This window comes from Culex pipiens, chromosome 2, assembly GCF_016801865.2.
Source record: "Culex pipiens pallens isolate TS chromosome 2, TS_CPP_V2, whole genome shotgun sequence".
NCBI lineage: Eukaryota > Metazoa > Arthropoda > Insecta > Diptera > Culicidae > Culex > Culex pipiens.
Genome location: NC_068938.1, coordinates 1,630,243 through 1,653,288, shown reverse-complemented (window position 1 = coordinate 1,653,288; position 23,046 = coordinate 1,630,243). Strand labels below are relative to the sequence as shown.

Genomic DNA, 23,046 nt, shown 5'->3' with positions numbered 1-23,046 from the left:
AAAGATACAGTAAACTAATGAACTGTGTTCTTTTTTATAATTTTAAGCGAAATAAGTACATAATGAGTACATTCTGTTTATCTTTACCGATCATATGGTTACCATGCATACAAATGAGTAGAGTGGAATGAATTAAAGCATTTCAAAAGTGTTTCAATCTTGTTGTTGATTGAATTATGGCGACGATAACCGAAATTTGATCATTCGTCACCAAGTACTTAAATGAATTCAAATAATTACAATTATTTTTTTGCTGCAAATAAATAGAATATTTTAAAATGTAGTTAGCAGCCTTATTTTTTTCGAACCCAATGTTCATGTAACTATGGTTTAAAAAAATTATAATAGCAAACCGCACCCAAAAAGACGGAAACGCATTACACACGAAGATTGGAATGCGTTTCCGCCTTTTTGGACGCAGTTTGCCTTATGAGATTCGGCCTTTTGAGAATTCTGCCTTTCGTAGGAGACCCGTTTATTACCCCAAATTTTGAAAGTCGCACCAAAAATTAATTACATCTACGGTCGAGTCTTAAGAGCGAGTCCACGAACAGGGCATACCCCTTTGTATGGGACGTCGTTTGGACCTCACCAATCTGCCATTTTTTAAAGGGTTAAAATGGATGAAAATAAACATTTTTATGCATGTTTCTATGGTGAAATTGTCTCAGGAACACGAATATGATAAAATTATTATTAGAAAATGGGATCTAAGGGGTCCCCGAGCAAAAATTTACGACCAAAAAATTCACTAAAATTAAAAGTGTCTATTTTATATGTTAAACTGCCTTACCCAAAGTGTTCTCAGTCTCAGATGGTAGTCCCAGATGTCCCCTACAAGCTGCAGGTCGAACCGAGTTGATATCTGGATGGAACACTTTTTTATTTGAGTTTGAAAATTGTGCTATTTTTTCACTAAAATGCCAATAACTCCCTTTAGATTCAACCAATTGGGATGCTGGGATGGGAATTTTGAAATTAAATTGAGTTTTGCCCAAGTTACAATCTTTTTACGATTTTTGACGTTTTTGAACCTTCAAACTTTGTGTTCCGATTTGCCCCACTTCCCGTTGACCTAGAGTGCTCATATTTTGGCCAGATGCTAGTTTTATATGTACAAACAACCCCTGAAAATGTCAGGTAGATTGGTGAGGTCGATGCGAGATGGGTATGCTTTGCTCGTGGACTCGCTCTTAAAACTAAGTAACATATTTCCATTTCTCTCTTTCTCTCTCCATCTTCCAGTCGAGGAACTCATCACGCTGACGGAAAATGTGGCCGCCAGCCTGGACAACGGCTGCAACAACGCCGACGGTATGAACGCACTGCTGGCGAACCTGCGCCTGCACGGTCCCCAGCTCGAGCTGGTCTCGAAGGACACGCTCGACCGGGCGTTCGTCATCTTCCGCAACGCGTCCCAGGACGAACGGCTCAACATCATGACCCGGCTGAACCTGCTCGAACTGATTGAGCTGCGGGCCAAATCGTGGCAGGTTTCCGACGGCACGAACACGTACTACAAGCATAAGGCCACCAATGTTGAGGTAGGAGGAAGATCTTGGTTTCTTGGTGTTGTTGAAGTCATGAAGTTAGAACTTTCTCTTTTTTTTTAGCCCGACGATCCTTCCTCGTTGTTGAGCACCTCCCCTCCCGGAATGTCGCTCGGCGCACAGCAGCAGATCATTCCGTCGCTGTCGCCCGGCGAGCTGATCCGCACCTCGGGCAAGTTCCCGAAGCCGACCAAGATCCCCGGCAAGACGTACTGCAAAGACGAGATTGTCATCCGCAACGCTGATTCCGGCAAAGGTACTGTATTCTCCCTTCTGTTGTTTGATACACCAGTGAATTGTTTGTTAATTGTTACTCTTTATTTTATTCCTACTTTATTTTTTAAATTGTCCCCTCGGTAAGTAATGGGAATCAAGGGACGTAGAGTTCACATGATTGAGGAATTGAGCGAAACGGTTATATCGTTCCAAAGAGGTAAAACAAATTGGTTCTGATGAGATTTTTGTGTGTGTGTTTTGACTAATTGCACCCTCGTTTTGCACTAATGTTTTCGCACGCTCAAATTTTGCACTCACGTGTGTCAAACACGTGACCCAAACTCTGTGCCACGACCAGATAAATCACTATTTCATCACACACTAAACAAGTGCACATTTTCCTATTGCAAAAGATTACACCGTTTTTTTGTTCCTGTTTCGCTGCACCTCACTCGCATTTACCACACATTTGTCGCCGTTGCTTTTGTGTTATTTAATTAGCTAGTTGTACACGTGACCTTCTGGAAATCGATCAACGAAAAGGCTTCATGGAGCATTGGAACTCATGGAACGAATTTGAATCTTCTGCAGAATTAATCACCCCTTGCTTGCTTGAATTAAGCTGAAAGACTATGTCCTGACGCCGTACTTACTAAATGTTTGCTTTATTCGCAGTCAATCCTGGTGCAAAGGAACGTCTTGTGCAGATTACCGGTCCCAACGAAGATAAAATCAAGTAAGTGTTCATTTTTTGTGCTGTTCAATTTTGAATATCGGCTCAATTTTTACTAAATTTTAAACAGTTTAATTTAAAAATTTAACAATTGATTTATTTTCCCAATACCCAATAAATCAACAAATTACAAAAAAAAAAAAATTAAAAATTTTGAGAATTTGGAAGCTTTCAGAAATTTTAAATTATTTTTTTTTTAACTTTTATAATTTATATAACATTTAAATTTCTTAAAAAAAACGGAATCGACGTAACACCTTACAATGTGGCCCTCTTAAACCTTGCGGTTTCGTCAACGGATCCACAGGCGTGTATCGTTCTTTTTGTGACAAGACTCCGCCTCCCGGGTCTCCTAAGTGTGAAGGTATGGCACGGGGAGAGCAGGCCTGCAAAATGTTTCCAACCCAGCGTACACATGAAGCAAACCAAAATGTCAGTTCAGTGCTAGCATGTGACTGTAAGCCCTGACATTTTCAGCTCTGGGGGAGAGTGCACCGAAAACCTATATTTACACTTAGAATTTGTTGCGTCCGCCTCTGGATTCGAACCGGAGACCTCTGGATTTTGAGTCGCGCACTGGACCGATTGATTGATCCACACAGGCAAATTTCTTAGATTTTTTTATTTTTTAAATATAATAAAATGGAATTTGTTAGAATTCTTGATTTAAATTCATTAAATTCTTCATTAAATTCGTGGGTCTCGTGGCGCAGGGGTAGCGGCTTCGGCTGCCGATCCCGATGATGCTATGAGACGCGGGTTCGATTCCCGCCTTATCCACTGAGCTTCTATCGGATGGTGAAGTAAAACGTCGGTCCCGGTTTCTCCTGTCTCGTCAGAGGCGCTGGAGCAGAAATCCCACGTTAGAGGAAGGCCATGCCCCGGGGGCGTAGTGCCAATAGTTTCGTTTCGTTTTAAATTCTTAAATTTTTGGTAAAAAAAATGGAAAATGGAATTATTTTTTTTTAATTTTTAAAATACCATTTTCAAAATTTCTGGAATTAAAAAAATAGAATGTAAAATGTAAATGTATTTTTATTAAATTAGTAAGTAAATTAAAAGGAATAAGATTTTTTTTTAATTTTTAAGAATTTTAAAGAAATTTTAGGAATTTTCAGAATTTAAAAAAAAACAAGATTTTTTACAACTCTTAGCATTTTTTCAATTTAAGATTTTTAAAATTTATAAAATGGAGATTTTTTTAAAATTTAGGAATTTAAGAAAAGTGCTAAATTGTAAATTTACATTTTTTAAAAAGTTTCTCAAATTTTAAAGAATTTATCAGAATTTTTAAAAGTTTTTTGAAAGCTTTAAAATTTTTATTATTTTAAATTTGAAAAAAAGATCTAAAAACTTAAAAAAATCTAAAAATTAAAAAATGCGTGTTCTAGCGTGTTGCTCGTAATGACTCAGAGCAAGGGTGAGATGTAGATGTAAGCTGCCGTTCTAAGCATAATTGTCCCATGTCATTTTTTGACGATTTTGGAATTTTTAAGTTTATTTTGTAAGAAATTAACATTTTTTTTTAAAGTTTTTCAAATTTTAAAGAATTTCTTAGAATTTTTAAAAGCTTTCCAAAATTCCAAAAATTAAAAAAGCTTGTTCTAGCGTCTTGCTCGTAATGACTCAGAGCAAGGGTGAGATGTAGATGTAAGCTGCCGTTCTGAGCATAATTGTCCCATGTAATTTTTTGACGATTTTGGCATTTTTAAGTTTATTTTGTCGTATACTTTTCGAAAAACCCATAAAATCTGGTACTTTGTTCGGAAACGCATTAAAACAACACCAAGTCTGTTTGTCCCATCGTTACACTTCTACGCATAATTGTCCCATCAATTATTTTCTTTCACGGAATCATTAGTTATACGAAGCATTGAGTCTTGTTTACATACTGTATAGCAATAGGATCATAAATAAGAGAGTAATTTAAGAAATTTTTGGAACTAAATGAAATAATCTTTTTGCAATTCCGTCGTGAAACTACTTACTTTTCCTGTCATTCTTGAACGGCGAAATAGCCTACTTTTCTGTACCAAAAATAACAGAATCGAGTAGCAACACTTTTCAAAATAAATGCTGAAAAGCACTCAAATGGGTGCTGAAAAGATGAACTTTTCAGCACTTGTTTCGAAAAGTAACACTTTTCAACATTTTTTTGATTTAAACGATTTATTGACAAAATACATGAAAATTTGACATAAAATTTCACTCAATGTGTGTTTTTTGGAATTGCAAAAAATGTTGTATGGAACTCGTTGCAAAACTTGATTTTTTCAGCACTCTTCGTATTTATGCAACTCGGTGAACCGCGTTGGATAAATGTACGACTCGTGCTGAAAAAATCCTCTTTTTGCAACTTGTTGCATAAACTACTATTTTAAACTTTTAAATTTTAAAAGGTTTAGAAATGTTTGAAATTTTATACTTGAAAATTTTAAAAAAGTTCGAAATTGTAGAACATTTTAGGTAATTTTAGAAATTTTATAAATTTTGATTTTTTTATAGATATTTTAGAAATTTTAAAATTTGTAAAAAAATAGATTTTAGAAATTCAAATAAAATATCTTTCAGAATAATTCTGAAAGATATTTTATTTGAATTTCTAAAATCTATTTTTTTACAAATTTTAAAATTAAATAATTTTAAAAAGAAATAATTATTATTTCTTTTTTATTTTCAGAATTTTGAGAATCTTTAGAAATTTTATAATTCTTGCTTTAAGCTTAAGAATTTTCAGAATTTTTAACGAGATTCTAAAAAAAAATATTTTTTCAAAAGAAATTTTATAATTTTTATATTTCTTAAATAAATAAAATATATGTTTTCCAACTTATAGATTTTTCAGAATGTTTGGATTTTTTCAGAAGTTGTTAGAATATAAGAATTCAATAATTTTAGAAGCATTTGAATTGAGGTCCAAAAAACATGAAACATCCTAAAATTGCTCGCTTTACCGTAAAATTTGATGAAATTTAGTAATTGAGAACAACGTGCATCCCCTACTATACGTCCAAATGATCGAAACTCTTTTCCTAACAATTCCACTCTCCCCTCCAACAACAGCTACGCGAAGCAATTGATCGAAGACACAATCCGTCGGAATGCCTCTCCGGTGCGGCTGGAAACGTCCCAGGACGGGTCGTGCAGCTCGCTGGCCTCGTCCGCCTCGGACGACGGTATGGTGGCGATGCCCCGCCGCTCCGTCCCGGACTCCTCCTCCTCCTCCAGTGGCGTCGTCGTCCCCGGTGGAAACGTCCAACTCCAGCGGATGAACTCGATGGGCGGGGGAAACCCGAACGGTGGATTCATGTCGAGCCCGCAGGGTCCTCCGTCGGCCGCCGGCTTGAACCTGAACCTGAACAACATGTACCAGCAGCAGCAGCAGCAGGTTCAACAGCAGCAGGCTCAACAGCATCAGCATCAGCAGTACACGCATCCGAAGCTGGTGCGCAACGGCTCGCAGAACAATGGCCAGGCGGGAATGTTGCTGCACAGTTTCTCCCAGAACGACGCGTCGCTGGGCGAGTACAAGTACACGGTGAACGTGGGCCGGCACAGCATCAAAATCACCGGCGATTGTTTCGACTTAGTGAGGGTGAGTTTGTTTGCGGGATTTGTTGGTTGGTGGTTCTGGGAATGATCGTTTCGTCATTCTGTTTCTCAGGTCGCGAAGCTAGTGCTGGACGATTACTTTAGCAGCAACGAGTTCCTGGCGTCGGTCGAGATGGGTTCCAGCTTTGATTTGCCCAGTTCGCTGGCCTCGCCGGTGACCCCGATGGCTGGCCAGCATCAGCTCATAACCGGATCGCCCTTCGTCGACAGTGGCGTGGGGTTGGACGCGATGGCCATCGGCGGCGGCGGCGGCAACTGCATCGAGGTCGATGACGACGTGTTTATCGTGGATCCGCCCACGCTGACGAGCTCCAGTTCGTCCAACTCGACGCTGGTCACGTCGACGCCGTCGTCCGCCAGCAACAACGGGCTGAGCCGCTCCCGACGGAGTCACTTTTCGCGCAAGGACAGCGCACCGGAGGGCATTAAGGACGGCTCGAGGGACGATTCTACGCCAGGTAAGGGACAAGAGTTAATTCTTGGGGGAGTCCTTCAATATCTCGTGTCTCTGTTTTGCAGTGAGAATCGTCCATGAATACGAACGCTTGATCTACTACTCCAAATCTCCCCACTCATGGGCTCTGCCACGTGATTGGCTGAAGATATGCGACAAGCTACCATATCTAGTACGAAATAAGGTAAACAACAACAACAGCAACAGTGATAACAACCCTCTTCCCCCTTCTTCGTCTTCCCCGTCCGGCGAATGCAACGAGCCGCCGGAGGACTGCAATAACCCAACTAACAACAGCACCCCAAACCATCCACCTCACGATGCTAACAATAACACTAGCTATAAGGACAGTAACAATAACGGCAGTTACGACCAGAACCGCCCTGCGCGCGGCTACTACTCGAAGGGTGGCTTCTACGCCAGACACGCGACTCCGGCTTTAGCTGGTAGCTTCGACATGACCACCTGCTCGGCTGGGACGGGCCGCGTCGGCAACGGGAACCGTTTTCCGTCCATTTCGTCGATCGATTCCGACGGGGTCGTCGTGCCCTATCAACGGCTGGTTCGGTACAAATCGACCAGCGATTGATTTCTGAAATTTTGTTCGTTTTTTTCATATTTCTTTTAAAGTTGTCTTGTTTTGTGTTTTCTGCAATTGAACGCATGGTTCAAACGCTCGCAAGAAGTGGAATGGAGCGAAACATTTTGATATTCCTACTACGCTTATGTTATGAAACTTGATGTACTCACACGCGTATTCATTTTAGAAAAAACGATATTGTTATAGATCTCAAAAAGTTTAAAACTGACGACTACTTTCAGTACGAAACGAAAGACTTTGTTTTGTGTAAAAAGAAGAAACGATCGCAATTCGAAACGAATCAAAACGAAACACGATGCCTTCCGCAAGATCGAAAAGATGTTGTAACATATACAGTTTTATACAATCACACACACACACTGTAATCGGAATAAAGATGTCAGTTATGTTAACTATTATCTAAAAAAATAATAATCGCGGTTTTAGTGTAGCTTTGAGTAGTTTTAGCGCATTCTAACAATCCACTCACCTGTGAATGTTGTTCGCCACATTGTAAGATAGCGTTTTCTTCATGTAAGTATTACTCACTCATCTTTCTGTACCATTTTGGGCTTTGTGTTTGGGTGGTGGGTTTGTTTGTGTTTTGTAGTCACTGAGCAATTCTCTACAAAATGGGCAGTTTTCGACCATTTTTTTGCTGTATTTTTTTATTGACTCAAACTTTGTGACCAAAGAAGCCATTTTGGGCTTTGGTTCACCATACAATTTTGGCAGCTGTCCATACAAAAATGGTACGCCAGTATTCGAAAATCTGAAAAGGAATTTTCTGATCAATTTGGTGTCAAAGTCGGCAAAGTTGTGAGTATTGATGAAAAAAAAAAAATCACGCGGAAAAAAACTTGCCGATTTTGTATTATTATATTTGTATTTTTTGATTTTCGAGAAGAAATATAAGAAATTTGGTCAGAAAATGTAATATTTTTATTGAAAAAAAAAATAATGATTTCTCAAAAAAAAATCTACATCTTAACTTTATTTTTTGTGTAAATTATACTTTGCAATCGAAAAGTACTTAATAGGTTTTTTGATAAAGTGCCTCGTTTTCAAGTTATACTGCCGTTCTACGCATAATTGTCCCATGTTCAAAAAAGTGCAACTGAGAAAAAGGCGATTGAAATTTTTCGACCGATTTCTGTGTTTCTACGCATAATTGTCCCGTGGGTTATTATTCGCCCTATGTGTCCCTAATCGGCCCAGTTAGCAGGTTATCACCCTTATTTGTGATTATCTTGCTATACAACTGGTAAACAAGGCATAATACTAAGTAAAACTGATGATTCCATGTAAGAAAATACTTGGTGGGACAATTATGCGTAGAAGTTCAACGATGGGACAAACAGACTTGGTGTTGTTTTCAATGAGTTTCCGAACAAAGTACCAGATTTTATGTGTTTTTCTTAAAGTACACATCAAATTAAACTTAAAAATGTCATTAAGTCAAAATCGTCCAAAACTGACATGGGAAATTATGCGTAGAACGGCAGTATAGGCCACCGAAAGTTTTCAGCGAAATATTTGCAGTTTTTCGATTTTCTTTTTATATAGTGGCCACAATTTCTGAAAACATTTTTTTTTGAAATTCAGAATATAGGCCCTCTATTTTCTAATGCAGATGTCTCAGCAGCTAATGGTCCGATTTTCAATGTCAAAAAAAAACATTCGTGAAATTTTGCGATCTTTTCGAAAACAATATTTTCAATATTTTTTAAATTAAGGCTAACATTGCAAAAGGGCGTAATATTGGATGTTTGGCCCTTTTGAGATTTAAACTTTTATTTCTAAAAAAATCAAAATATATTTTTTTATCGTAAAATTTCCCTCAACCTCATTCGTGTTTGTGTTCCAGGGAAGAACTTTGCTGAAGAGTGCGAAAAGATAAATATTTTTACATAATTTAGAAGCACCGCCGCTCAAAACATCAACTTTTTCTTCAAGCTCCTTTGACAAGCAACAGCTTGTTTGGTTGCTTGAGCCTCGACTCCATAATCTGTTCAGCCACGTGCGTAAGTTTTTATTTTTGCGCGAATTTTAGTTCTACTGGTGCATACACTCAAACCCCGTTGGTTTGACACCAACTATTGTCAAACGAACGGGGTCACTTTTTAGTTTGACACCCCTTTTACACGGAGTTCACACACACACGTTTGTTTTGATAGTGTGCGTGAGCGCCTTCGTCACTTTTTAGTTTGAGTTTGACCAACCAACGGGGTACAAACTAAAAAAGTATCAAACGAAAAAGTGATCAACCACCGGGGGTTGAGTGTATAACAAAATTCCCCTCCCCTAAGCACGGCAAATATGTTGCGGGTGAAGGGACACTTCGCATAGATGCCCTTGCTTCCAGCACGTCACTCAAGGTATGTAGCGACGAGAAATTAATAAGCAACCGAACCTTCACGAACGACAAAGAGAGCACCCTACTGCGTATTTAGTAAGATTGGAGTGGTTGGTCTTTAATGAATTGTTGAATATGAGTAGCGTCGGAAATCGATAAATGTTTACTTCGTAAATAAGTTTTGACGATTTTTTCTTGAATTATAACTCGGATTACAAAGATCAAGAGTTTGACATTTTGCCCACTAAAAATATTAAAATAGAAACAAATTGCTTACATAGATCATTAATAATGGTTATTCGAAGATTACAAATTAAACACATCGATTATTAAGTATTATTAAGTTAATATTTGTGTTCAGAAACGCTATCAAAAAAAGAAGTAAATTGTCGTGGTGAAGAAAAGCCGAAATAATTCACCTCTCGCTTTCGTTTTGCTGTATGATAAGCTAGCTCTTGTATCCATTTCTTGGAGTCTTCGTGGCCCTTAGGCTGAGGATTATTTGATCTCTACGATGACAAAGTTGGTACAACTGCTGTTGCAGCTCGCGGCGTCCTCCGTTGATTTCGTTCCTGATTGTTTGAATGAAGGCGTTGATCATTCGAAGTCCATTTTCGTCTGCGGTGAAATTCACGTTTATATTGTACTGAAAAAAGATATTAAAGAAAAATCAATTAAACACAACGAAAGATAATAAATTGTTATTTTTTCATAAAATCTGTCCCTTGATTTAATTCAATGTGAAGTTCAAGCCAAACCATAAAATAAAATAATTTAGCATGAGCATGAGCATGAGCATGAGAGACCACCCATGGTTGTCCTTCTCCGTTGCTGAACAGGACCGTAATAACCTATCAGCACAACCGATCATACGCTTCAACGATCTGGTGATGTTTCCCTTATCAACAGCATGCATGAATGCGATGAAAAGATAAAACATCAAGGTCATCAAAACTAGAACTTCTGCAGATAGGTAACAGTCGTTGGCCACCAACGGCGCCCGCCATGTCAGTTTGTAGATCTCGAGGGAATGGGACGGGAATGTTAGTTAGCACAGGCTGCTACCAAGGGTGGGTTCTATACGATATCCACACCCCCGCGTGTGCCGGAAAACTACTTCTACTTGGGATTTTGTTAGTAGGAAAGGATAATGGTCAGGATTCATCATAGAAGATGATGATGTGACCCAAATAATCGATAAGTTTTGTTTAATGGGGTGATGTATTATTCCCAAGGCAAGCAATCGGATGCTGCTGTTGAGACTATTCCCGTTTATTTGTGATTTATTTAGGATTAGATGGATTATCTTAGACAGCCGGCTGTGGAAAGATAAAACCACAAAGAATGTATTTAACAGGTGAGATATTAAACTCTACGTAAAGTGTTTAGTTCGAGTGGATCATAGACGATTTCAATTTTTGAATAGTTATACTGCCCATAATTGAAAATTCGGCTATTATGCCAAATCAAGTATTCCGAGAAAAACGCGTTTTAGTGTTTGACACAAAATTTCCGTCAAGGTAATTTCCCATAAGAGTGGCATATTAGCCGTTTGGTTTTTCGCATCGGCAGCCAAGTCTAGACACTATTTCAGTAAAATTCAAATTCCAGAAGATGCGTTGGAACGTCCTCTACCACCTGGTGCTAATATCTCGTTTTTGCCAAAAGTGGATATTAGCCGTATTTTCAATGGTGGGCAGTATAAGAATAGCGACCGATAACTGATGAGTTACGAAGATACAAGAAGGGCTTGGCAATCGCGTAGGAGAAATACTCGTTATCGTGCTCTCCGGGCTATAATGCTGAGAGTTTTTTCACGCGTTTTACGGGAAACGTCTTTTCGAATTTTAAATTTAGACCTCGCAAGCGTATAGCGCACCTACAAAACACATATTTTCAAGTCGTAGAAATAATACAAGGAAAACGGCTATATCTTTTCTCAAACACGGCGACGAACGCGCAAAACAAAACTAACCCGACGCGTTGCTTGGACTTAACTATCGAACTAAATTTGTTTATTTATACATTATATAAAAATCTATCACACGACTACCGAAAAACGCTACCCGTTCGTTTTTATATCAGAAAGAGCTTGCCCTGAAACCAAATATTTCATTAGTAATTTTCATACTCTCTCATTCATTCATTCACTCAGCCAATCACACAAAAAACTAACTAATTTAAATTACTGTTTAAGGCACACAAACAGCGACACAAAAAAAATAAAAACCAACCCATTGAACCAGACGTAGACATATGCTTGAATATCAATTCATTTTAGCTATTGGTGCATTTTAGCGCCAAAGAAAAGCAAAATAAAAGAAACGTGAAAAGGCTCATCTTTTGATTAATCGTAAAAAAAATGGTTGTAAAAATAATAATTAGACAATCCGGCAACCCTGATCTATACAATCACATGCACACACGCATACATGCTTTGGCACTCTCTCGCTCTGGGTTCCTATTGGAATTTCCTCACCAGTTTCTGCCGCTGCTCCCGCCGAGAACTCAACACCAATCCCAAGGCACGACCAAAGAATTTGTCACAAAACCTCGGCTCGGCTGCCGCTCTGCTCTCTCAAATTCATGTGTGCTGCTGAGTGTCTCCTTCGCCCTTTTCCTTTCGTCCAGAGTTTCGTTACCACATTCACATTACAGCTCACTTACACCAACGCAACCCGCGCTACAACATACGCTGTAACCCGCTGTAACCTCGTGTCATCGCTGAACAACGCACGCATACAGACAACCAAACTCGTTCCTTTTTCTTTTCGACGACACTAATACACAAGCACGCACCGAACCGAATCGAACCGACGCCGCGCAAACCATCAATTTGGATTGGAAAAATCTCAGAGAAAAACTTAATTCAACGGGAATCAAACAAAAAACCATCAAAAACTCGACCGCAAAAGCAATTCCAGCACAAACATGGGCCGAATCACACAAGACATGGAACAAACACTTCCCAAAACAGCCTGAAAACACAAAAAACCGCACACGCGAAACACAACGATCCGCACTCGATGACAGCACAAACCGGACTCCTGTAAGAACTTAACAAGTTGTTTCGAAGCTTTAACTCTCAAAATCGTATTCAAAATAATGGAAGCAAGTTAATAGTCAGGACCCGGTGCCTGCAATCCCCGTTACAGTTTATATGGAATTCCAATAAGAATGTAACAGAAAAATCAGGCTTCGGGTCCAGACTGTTAATGCTCGTTTAGGCAGTTATAGTTTTTTTTAATATCATAAAAAAACTTGCTAATAAAATGCAACAGATAAAGCTAAAACTTAATTAGAGAAAAATTAAGAGGCTTGAGAAGAAAAACGTCAAAAGAATTGTCAAACCTTATTTTAATTGATTATATTTGTCTCGATTGCCGAGATGCTTAAAAACACTCTTTTTTATTTATATTTATCTGTAAAAACTATTTATCAAATTTAATTATTTTAATGAAACACAATTATTTTATGAATGACGTCTCCCTTGTGAGCCTGAAATCCAAAGTTATATATTTGTACCTGCAATAAGACATATTTAAAAACATCTATTAAATGTAACTACTAGAAGGATAAAAAAAACTGTAAAAGTAAATTTTAGATAAAATATAAAACCTGTATCTATATTTTTATAACAAATTTTGTAAGATAATTCAAACTATCAAACTGATTTCAAAACACTGACACTAAGTTATTTCCAAATTTGTCAAAACCAACAATCAAATTTAAGACATTTCTACATAAAACCACCACCAGCATCATGCAAATGTGTACAAATTCCACACTCGAGACTGTTGGTGGGTTAATCATGCTACATCAATAAAAACCAACATGATTAACAATTCTCCGAAAAAGAAGAAAAAAAAGAAACATGTTGACTTATATGATACGTAAGTTTAGGAATGAGACCAACAATTTGACACAAACCGAATATACTAGAGACTTCATACATCTCCGCAAACATATTTAACATGAAACGAGCTCACCCGATAGAACATAGTAGGCCTCTCATTTCTTCTTCGACAACTAAGTTGCGGGCGCCTGCAGCACACCCATCTCAGCTTGTCCTCATGCTAACAAACGAAAACAACTGGAACGGTACCTGAGCCACAATTTTGTTATGCATATTTTTTTATAATTCACTGTTAAACAAAAAAAAGGAATTCGTCCCAAATAGTTATGATGCTTCTCTGAGCGTTTCCTCTAAGAATTTTCACAAGACTCTTTTAAATCACTAAAACTTTGCCAGCACTAAATTCACCACACCCCAACCCCCTCCCCCTCCCCCAATTAAAGCAGCTCACTATCACTCGTACCGCACCAAACCGGTTTCTATGGTTACGCGATAAACAAAATTATGCGAAGCAATAAAGTGAAAACGTTGAACACACATAGGATCTTCGTGTCACTTTGCTCAACCATCCGCATTTTTCACACTAATTTCATTCAAACTCGTTAAAACTATAGGTTGTACATCTTATCAGGCCAGATATAGCAAGAATTCCACAAGCCGGTGGACAAAATTGAGCAAAATCTTCATCTTCAGCAACCGCAATCACACAATTTTCTTCCCAACTCAACGAAATTCCCTTCAGCACAACCACACAATTCCTCAAACTTGGGAAGAACTCAGTATCTTAAAACCGGGTAGTTGACCCACGGAACTGTCCCGCCGGAAAAAAAACGAACCGAAAAGCACCACGATGAAAATTTTTAAACGAGGTGAGGCCAAAAAACCCGGAGCGAAAATTTAGGTCGACCGATCACGGCCAAGGATTACTGCGATCTCCCCAAACCATAAAATAAAATAATTTACTCTACAAATTAAAATTATGATTAAAATTTGATACTTTTCTGGTGAAATGACACCTCAGAGATCGGAGTTCAGCCAACTTTAAAAATTACTTTTTTTTGTCAAAAATATATTTACTTTGCTTGACCCACCTCGAAAAGATGGAAGCTTCGTTCTACATAATGAATATCTCTTCTTCTCGGAAAGCACAGATGTTGTATTTCTCAGATTTCTCTATGGTTCTTGGAAAAAATAATAATCTTGGAATATGTAAAAATTTCGGGGAATACTAATTTATTTAAGCTGGTACACCCAAAACGCGGATAAAATGACCGAAATTTGTTGAATGAATTCGGGGAATCGATCAGTACAAGGTGGCCACTACGCGCGCGCCTCTCCACTAATTTGTATGCTAAATAAATGGTTCGGTTCGGCTCAGCCTAGTAGTACTCGCATGTGGGGAAGGTAAAAGAGAGCGATGTCTCGACCAGCGAGTTATTGTTTTGCTTTTGGTTTTACATTTTTGGTTGGCGCTCTTTCGAACGTCTTATCAAAGTTAAAAGAATGTGATCTACACAGTAAAAAGTTGTAAATTTGTAATATTACCTCTTTTATGAAGTAATATTACATCAATTTAGACAAAATAAGGTACACGAAAAATAAAAAAATCTATTAAATTTTTTCATGTATTTTTTTTTTCATTTAAAGAAAATAATGAAATTATGGTCACCAGAAACGGAGTTACATACAGCCTGATCAAGTATAACACTTGTAGAGTACTTGAATGCATCAGATAAAAAAAAGTCATTCATTCTAAATAATTCATCAATAGAACTAAAATATTGACTTGAGCAACTCTCTACGAAATCGGCCGATTTCGACCATTTTTATTTTTTGTATTTTTTTATTTGACTCAAACTTTGTGGGGGCCTTCCCTATGACCAAGTATGCTTTTTTGTGTCATTGGTTCACCCATACAAGTCTCCATACAATTTTGGCAGCTGTCCATACAAAAATGGTATGTAAATATTCAAACAGCTGTAACTTTTGAGTGAATTTTCTGATCAATTTGGTGTCTTCGGCAAAGTTGTAGGTATCGTTGAGGACTTTTGAGAAAAAAATAGGTACACGGAAAAAAAAATTGCAGATTTTTTTATCAACTTTTTTTTCACAAAAACTCAATTTCCCAAAATACGTATTTTTTGATTTTCGAGATTTTTTGATATGTTTTAGGGGACAAAAATCCGCAACTTTTGAGCCATAGAGAAACATGGTCAAAAAATCTGCCGCCGAGTTATGAATTTTTGAAAAAATAGTGATTTTTGGAAACAATTGAAGTTTTATGCAAAAACAAGTTTGACATTACTTTTTAATGCAAAATTGAATTTGCAATCGAAAAGTACCTAACAGATTTTTTGATAATGGGCTCCGTTTTCAAGATTTAGCCACCGAAAGTTTGATTTTAGCGAAATATTTGCAGTTTTTCAATTTTTAAAAATAGTGACCATGAGTGACCATTTCTAAAAAATTTTTTTTGAAAAGTTCAGAAAATTTGCTATAAAATTGTCTAAGAGACATTGAAGATTGGACCTCGGGTTGCTGAGATAGAGCCGCTTTAAGAAAAAGAAACACGAAAATTGAAGTTTTCTAAATCTCACCAAAACAACCCACCTTTTTCTAATGACGATATCTCAGCAATTAATGGTCCGATTTTCAATGTTAATATGAAACATTCGTGAAATTTTCGAACAAAATATTTTGAAAATTTTTAAATCAAGACTAACATTTTAAAAGGGCCAAATATTGAATATTACGCCCATTTAAAATGCTAGTCTTGATTTAAAAATTTTCAAAATATTTTTTTCGAAAAGATCGGAAAATTTCACGAATGTTTCATGTATTAACATTGAAAATCGGACCATTAATTGCTGAGATATCGTCATTAGAAAATGGTGGGCTGATTGGGTGAGACTTAGAAAACTTCAATTTTCGTGTTTCTTTTTCTTAAAGCGGCTCTATCTCAGCAACCCGAGGTCCAATCTTCAATGTCTCTTAGACAATTTTATAGCAAATTTTCTGAACATTTAAAAAAAAAATTAGAAATGGTCACTCATGGTCACTATTTTTAAAAATTGAAAAACTGCAAATATTTCGCTAAAATCAAACTTTCGGTGGCTAAATCTTGAAAACGGATCCCTTTAACAAAAAATCTGTTAAGTACTTTTCGATTGCAAATTCAATTTTGCATTAAAATGTAATGTCAAACTTGTTTTTGCATAAAACTTAGATTTTTTCCAAAAATCACTATTTTTTCAAAAATTCATAACTCGGTGGCAGATTTTTTGACCATGTTTCTCTATGGCTCAAAAGTTGCGGATTTTTGTCCCCTAAAACATATAAAAAAATCTCGAAAATCAAAAAATACGTATTTTGGGAAATTGAGTTTTAGTGAAAAAAAAGTTGATAAAAAAATCTGAAATTTTTTTTTCCGTGTACCTATTTTTTTCTCAAAAGTCCTCAACAATACCTACAACTTTGCCGAAGACACCAAATTGATCAGAAAATTCACTCAAAAGTTACAGCTGTTTGAATATTTACATACCATTTTTGTATGGACAGCTGCCAAAATTATATGGAGACTTGTATGGGTGAACCAATGACACAAAAAAGCATACTTGGTCATAGGGAAGGCCCCCACAAAGTTTGAGCCAAATCAAAAAATACAAATAAAATCCATTTCCGGTTTTGGTAGAGAATAGCTGAGCAATTCTCTGAGATTTCGGTCATTCGATTTTTTTGTATTTTTTAATCCGGCTGAAACTTTTTTTTCGAAAAGATCGGAATTTCACTCGGAATTTCACGTATGTTTCATGTTTTAACATTGTAAATCAGACCTATAGTTGCTGAGATATCGACATTAGAAAATGGTGGGTTGTTTGGGTGAGACTTAGAAAACATAAATTTTTCGGTTTTTTAACCTTTGCATGGCTATATCTCAGCAACTAAGGGTCGTATCAACAAAGTCCGAAAAAGCAAAATATAGAGAATTTTCTCAGCTCTTCAAAAATATTTTTTTCAGTAGTGGGCAAACATGGGCACTAGTTTTTAAAAATGAAAATCTGCGACTGTTTTCAAAAAAGTTACCGAAAAATGGTTATAATTTGGAAACGGTGCACTTTATCAAAAATTTACTCAAGTACTTTTTTATTGCAAATTCAATTTTACATCGAAAAATGAAGTTGAAAAATTTTTGCGACCAATATTTCGATTTTTTGAAAAAATCTGTATTGATTCAAAAAATCATAACTCGGTCAAAGATTTTTTGCCCATTCTGGAAATTTCTGAAAAGTTGGCATTTGATGTCCTCTAAAACATAGCAAAAAATAAAAAAAAATAAAAATAGTGTTTTTTTCCAAATCAAGTTTTAGTGACAAAAAGTTTAATTAAAAATCACCAAATTTTTTTTTACCGTGTATCATTTTTTTCAGTGTAGTCCATATCCATACCTACAACTTTGCCCAAGACACCAAATCGATCAAAAAATTCCTTCAAAAGATACAGATTTTTGAATTTTCACATATCATTTTTGTATGGACAGCTGCCAAATTTGTATGGAAAATTATATGGACAAACTAATGATGCAAAATGGCTTCTTTGGGTATACCGAAGGCACCAAAAAAGTTTCAGCCGAATTAAAAAATACAAAAATTAAAATTAAAGAAAAAAGACCGATTCCGTAGAGGACTGCTCAGCTCACTTATCTTTTCAGAACGCTAAAATTCTGCAAATTTTCATTTGGTTCGAAGTTTTCACCGCTGAAAGTTGTTAGCCTTAGACACAAAAAAAATTAAATTAATTTTTTATTGAGTTAGTAATTTTAAAAGTACCAGCACTTTCTGATGAAAATATTTAATGAAAAAAACTAGTACTTAGTTCTTATGAAACATTAAATAAAAACAGAACACAAATGTTGTTAAATCAGCAAAAACTGAGTGTCCAAGACAATAGTTTGATCGAATCAAGCAATAATATACATAGTAAAAAAAACATGGTAATATTATTACATCTGGAAAGGAGAAAATGTGTAATTTTGCTTCTAAAAATGTGTAATTTTACCACTTTTCTGGTGTAATGTCACTTTTTCAGTCTAAATTGAGGTATAATTACATCTTAAAAGAGGTAATATTCAACCTTCCAAAATTACACTTTTATAATTTATACAATTTTTTACTGTGTAAAACACCTGTTTTAATTAATTTTTAACGACTAAACATAATTTGTCACCCAATATTTCACTTCACTTTTTTTCTTCTCAATAAGAAATTTGTACTGTACTTATAATTTGTCTAAAAAGATTTTTTTTTGTAAATGAAATGTGATCACTTTGACATTCTACCAAATATGAATGGCTGCATCACTTTTAACTTCGAGTAACTTACCGATCTGCGCAATGAGCCCATTTGTCCGTTGATTTCGGCGCACTTCGTTCTACGATATGAGTCCTTTTCGCACGAAAAGCTTGATACGAATGAGGCTGCTACATGAAGCTCCATTTATATCAACACCAAAACCCCCCCGGCATTTTAGCATATTCTTTTGTATCTTGATCTGAATGTTGCACCAAAGTTGTCGCCTCATATTTGTCGCAGAAACATTCGTCTGTCCTGGGAATCATTGCTGCTCGAAACTGGTGTCATTTTTGGGTTGGAGAAGCGTGCGAGGTGGGAATCGAAAGGATGAAGTACAATGTTAATTTTGTCGTTTTGTCATTTTGTCCGTTGACTCTTCGGCGCACGTTGCTCACGATAGATCTTGCTTCACGACAAAATGAATGCTTCACGCATGTTTAAGACCATACCAAGTTGCATTGCGTTCGTTTGCCTTGGGATGCGCAAAATTTGTTCGGGGTACATTTTCTAGATTTTGGAAGTGATGCTAAAAATTTAGTTTTTTAAGATATCCACAGAATGTCTTGTCTGTGACTGATGGTCTATCTAAAGTTCAAAAATTTGTTGTTTTTTTTTTCTTCTAGTAGTTCATATTGTTCAGATCCAAACTGCATCATTAAAGGGGGTATTAGACTATGGCAAACAAACTCACACTTTTTTGTTTGTTTGACAGTTTACCAAACTCGTAAACAAAGCCAAATGTATGCAGGCTGACGTTTTTGCAAACAAATGCAGGCAAACAACAATGCAGGCAACTACCAAACTGTCCAAAAGTTTATTTGCGAGTTTGTTCGTTTGTCATAGTCTAGTACGTTTTTCCCTCAAAATTGACGAAATTACATAGGGGAGAGTGGGGAGATTTTGGCTGTCCTTTTTTTACAAAACTATGAACTTTTTGAAAAAGATGAATGCTTAAACATTCAATTATGTTTCACTGATAAGGGTATTTAATCAGATGAACTCTTCGAATCATGCCAAGCGTTTGAAAAAAAAAAAATATAATAATCCGGCATTTTCAAAATGTTAGCGATCTCTTGATCCCCCTTTCAACATTTTGAAGAAACCTTAAGCAAAATGTTTCTTATTCATCAAAATATTTGATTTTCTATAAGTTACAGCAATTTCACCTAAAACCTGTACGTTTGTGTTCAAAATATATCAAGTTTAGTATGTAAAGTATTAAAAAAAATATATTATTTTGTAGGCCATAATTAAGCATATTTACAAAAGCTGGTAATTTTTGTTTACAAAACATTTGAAAAATGGTTCAAACTGCAGTAAGTCATGTACTACTATACTAAAGGAAACCATGTACGAAAAACAAATCAATTAATTAATCTTGAGGCTGATCCCAATGACTGTAAAAATGAAGGTATTAAATCTCCCTAAACGCACTTTTTTAAACAATTGATTTAAAAATAATATGACGATAAATTTAACATCAAATGGACAAGGGTTGTGTAGTTGATAAGTTTATCAAAAAATTCATGTATAAAAATATTTTTTTAAAAAATTTTAAGTGTCTTCTATACATATCAAAACAAAGGAAAAAGATTTATCAAAGATTTTTGGAAGCAATTTTTAGAAAAATGTGTGTAACTCAATCCATTTTTTTTTTTACTTTTTTCTTTGTTTTCTACAATGAGTTTGAGTCAATTTTGCACAACTTTCTAAAACAAAGCTATTTTTTTACCCACATGCTGTCGAGATACAAGCTTGGGATCAAGTGTCCCCGAGGATCAAGTCTCCCCACTTTCCTCTACACGACCGACTTGCTTTGAGCGGTAGTATAGTTTATTGTTAAAATATTAAAAATATTTAGAAATAAGTGTTGTCAAATATCTTGAGATTTTAACTTTTTCTAAATCTGATTTTTTTTTGCAAACCTTCCTTTTCTATAAAAAACTTCCTTTTTGAAAATTAGTTTAAAATCGACGGGTGATTTTTTTTGTTAACAGAGCTCGTTGCAGTTTCTATGGAATTTCAATGAAAATGTAACAGAAAATTTAGGTAAAAAGGAAAGGTAGTCAAAAATATTGTCTTGATTTATGTAATATATTTACTATAATTTTATAATACTATTTCGTAAAATTTATTTTTTATTTTTTTAAACATTTTAATCAAAATAATCACTAAAATATCTTCTTCTTCCTCATTCTAAAATAACACCCCCAGGACGTAAACGACGACAAGGGCCGCTTCAACGGGGACAAATTTCTAGAGATGAAGAAGCAGTCCACCCTGGAGGACGGCGGAACCGGCGGTGCCGGAGATACTTCCGGCGAGTCGGCCGAGCGGGATGAGGTGCCGCCTAGCTCGACCACACCGAAAACGACCACGGCTGACGGCGAAAGTGGTTCCGGAACGGCGAGCACGACGACTGCGACTGCGACTACGACGATAGCCAGTGAATCGAAGGAGGGCTGATTTTGGCGGTCTTTTTCTTCTTCTTTGAATTTTACGTGACGCGCAACTTCTAATTATAGATTACGATTATCCGTTTTTTTGTTATATTTTCTGTAACATTAACGATTAGAAAGTGAGTATGCAAGTGAGAGAATGAGGAGGAGATAGAGGAGAGAAGAGCAGCTGCTAACTATTTACTGGAACCTTAACTATTTAATCCGCGTAGACGTTTAGTCGGAAGTGCTCTCCGAGTTTGGAGCAACATTTCGAACCTTGAGCTTAACCCTTTAAAATGGTTTCACTCTACAAAGTTGCCACCAAATTAGGTGGCTTGAGATGAATTAACCATACAATATTTCACATCCCCCCAACATGAGATTAATCGTAAAAAGTAAAAAGGGCCATTTTTCATGCATTGAAATTGTTTGAAAAAGGGTTCGACGAAAGTGAGATCATACACGTACTAATCACCAAAATACACACATTTCATAATCATCAAAAGAAACAATCTCTCTTAGAAGTAGGAAAAACAACCATCAAATGTATACCATTTCGATAAAAAAAAAGAAACAACTAAATCATTCTAATCCCTTCTGCTAACCACCAAATAATGATGCTGAAGCTGTGTATTAATCAAACATCTAGTCTACCCAAGAGCAAAACAACAACCAAGAAACCAACCAACAATCCTACAACAATTGCTCCGAGAGAAAAGAAATAAGAAAACAATAGATTTCGTTATCCTCCCCTTCAATTAATTTGAAAAAAAAAACACTTTTCAAAGCGCACCCACACCAACAAACACACTGCTGTTGATTTTGTTTTTTGGAATTTATATTTGTTTTGAGTTTCGTTTTTTTTTTCTACATTAATTTTATTTATTACCAACCCCCGAACGTGAATTGTTATTTAATTTTTCTGTTTATATTTATTCGTATTTATGTAACCCCCTTTTCCCCTTAACAACAAAAACAGATGTCTCCTCTCAAACACGATTCAACAAAAAAAAAAACATTAAATTTTTGTTAAGTTTTCTGAAGATCTTATGAGAAACAAAAAAGTGAATTTTATCGTTAACCCCACTTTAGAACGTTTACGCACGGTGAAGAACTGAGTAACTGTTAGACTTTTTTTTCTTTGAGAAGAATTACCCCAATTTTTAAGCTTTCTCACACTTGAGTGAAGCGACGAACCTTCTTGCATGTAAACTGTGTCGTTTAATTTATTAACAAGCCAGAAATGAAAGAGTGGTTAAAGAAGATTACACGCCTACACGCAAAACAAAACATTAAAGAATGTTAACCTAAAGAGGAACCACATATTAATCATTATTAGTTTAAACGTCCTCCTTATTCATATTTATCCAGTAACTCAAACCGTTTAGGAAGAAAAAGTGAAAAAAAAGTTCAGACAAAAAAAAACAAATTAAAAATCTAACAAAATGTACCTCTTGATCACAGACTGTGCTTTTGGACTAAAAAGAGGAATGAATACAACTTTTTGTAAAAAACTGAAGCATTGTTTGAGAAATTGTTATTTATTGAGAAAAACTAAACTGCTATAAAAAAATTGCGGGATTTTGATCTCTTAACATCATAAGTCCCGTCTCGATTATTCGAAGGCCTCGGATAAAATTCACTTTGGATAATCAAATCCTCCGTTAATCGAATCACGAAAAAAATATTTTTTTCGTTTTCCAATTTTTGATTGTCGTTCTTAAGCATGATCCAAAAACAACTTTAAAATTATTTAAAAATATTAAATCCAAGATGGCGGCCAAACTAAATTTTAAAAGTTTCTATTTATTCGCCTCAAAAAAAATTGTAATTATTTGAATTCATTGAGGTAGGGGTAACTGAATTTTCAATTTTCGAGACCTGGAATAAGATGATTATA

The 23,046-nt window shown here is 36.0% G+C and overlaps 2 protein-coding genes across 4 annotated transcripts in view; one reads left to right on the top strand and one right to left on the bottom strand.

Annotated features, from left to right (window-relative positions):
* The window catches only part of LOC120427088 (eukaryotic translation initiation factor 4E-binding protein Mextli), a 29,073-nt gene extending 6,904 nt beyond the window's left edge, over window positions 1-22,169 (top strand). Inside the window, exons 2-9 of one of the 3 annotated variants that reach the window (XM_039591937.2) lie at window positions 1,246-1,544; window positions 1,614-1,806; window positions 1,912-1,983; window positions 2,442-2,502; window positions 5,563-6,094; window positions 6,164-6,569; window positions 6,631-6,749; window positions 20,920-22,169. In XM_039591937.2, coding sequence (XP_039447871.1) covers window positions 1,246-1,544; window positions 1,614-1,806; window positions 1,912-1,983; window positions 2,442-2,502; window positions 5,563-6,094; window positions 6,164-6,569; window positions 6,631-6,749; window positions 20,920-21,171 — 1,934 coding nt within the window. In that variant the 3' untranslated portion in view covers window positions 21,172-22,169. Of the gene's footprint in view, window positions 1-1,245; window positions 1,545-1,613; window positions 1,807-1,911; window positions 1,984-2,441; window positions 2,503-5,562; window positions 6,095-6,163; window positions 6,570-6,630; window positions 7,406-20,919 lie in introns of those variants that run through there. The other 2 variants (XM_039591935.2, XM_052707544.1) reach the window with 2 other exon arrangements.
* LOC128092811 (uncharacterized) lies at window positions 9,651-19,249 on the bottom strand. The gene is made up of 2 exons (XM_052707548.1): window positions 18,736-19,249; window positions 9,651-10,147 (listed from the first exon to the last, which is right to left on the bottom strand). Exons 1-2 carry the CDS (start codon window positions 18,847-18,849, stop codon window positions 9,950-9,952), a joined length of 312 nt encoding a protein of 103 aa, XP_052563508.1. The 5' UTR covers window positions 18,850-19,249; the 3' UTR covers window positions 9,651-9,949.
* Window positions 22,170-23,046: the final 877 nt, after the last annotated feature.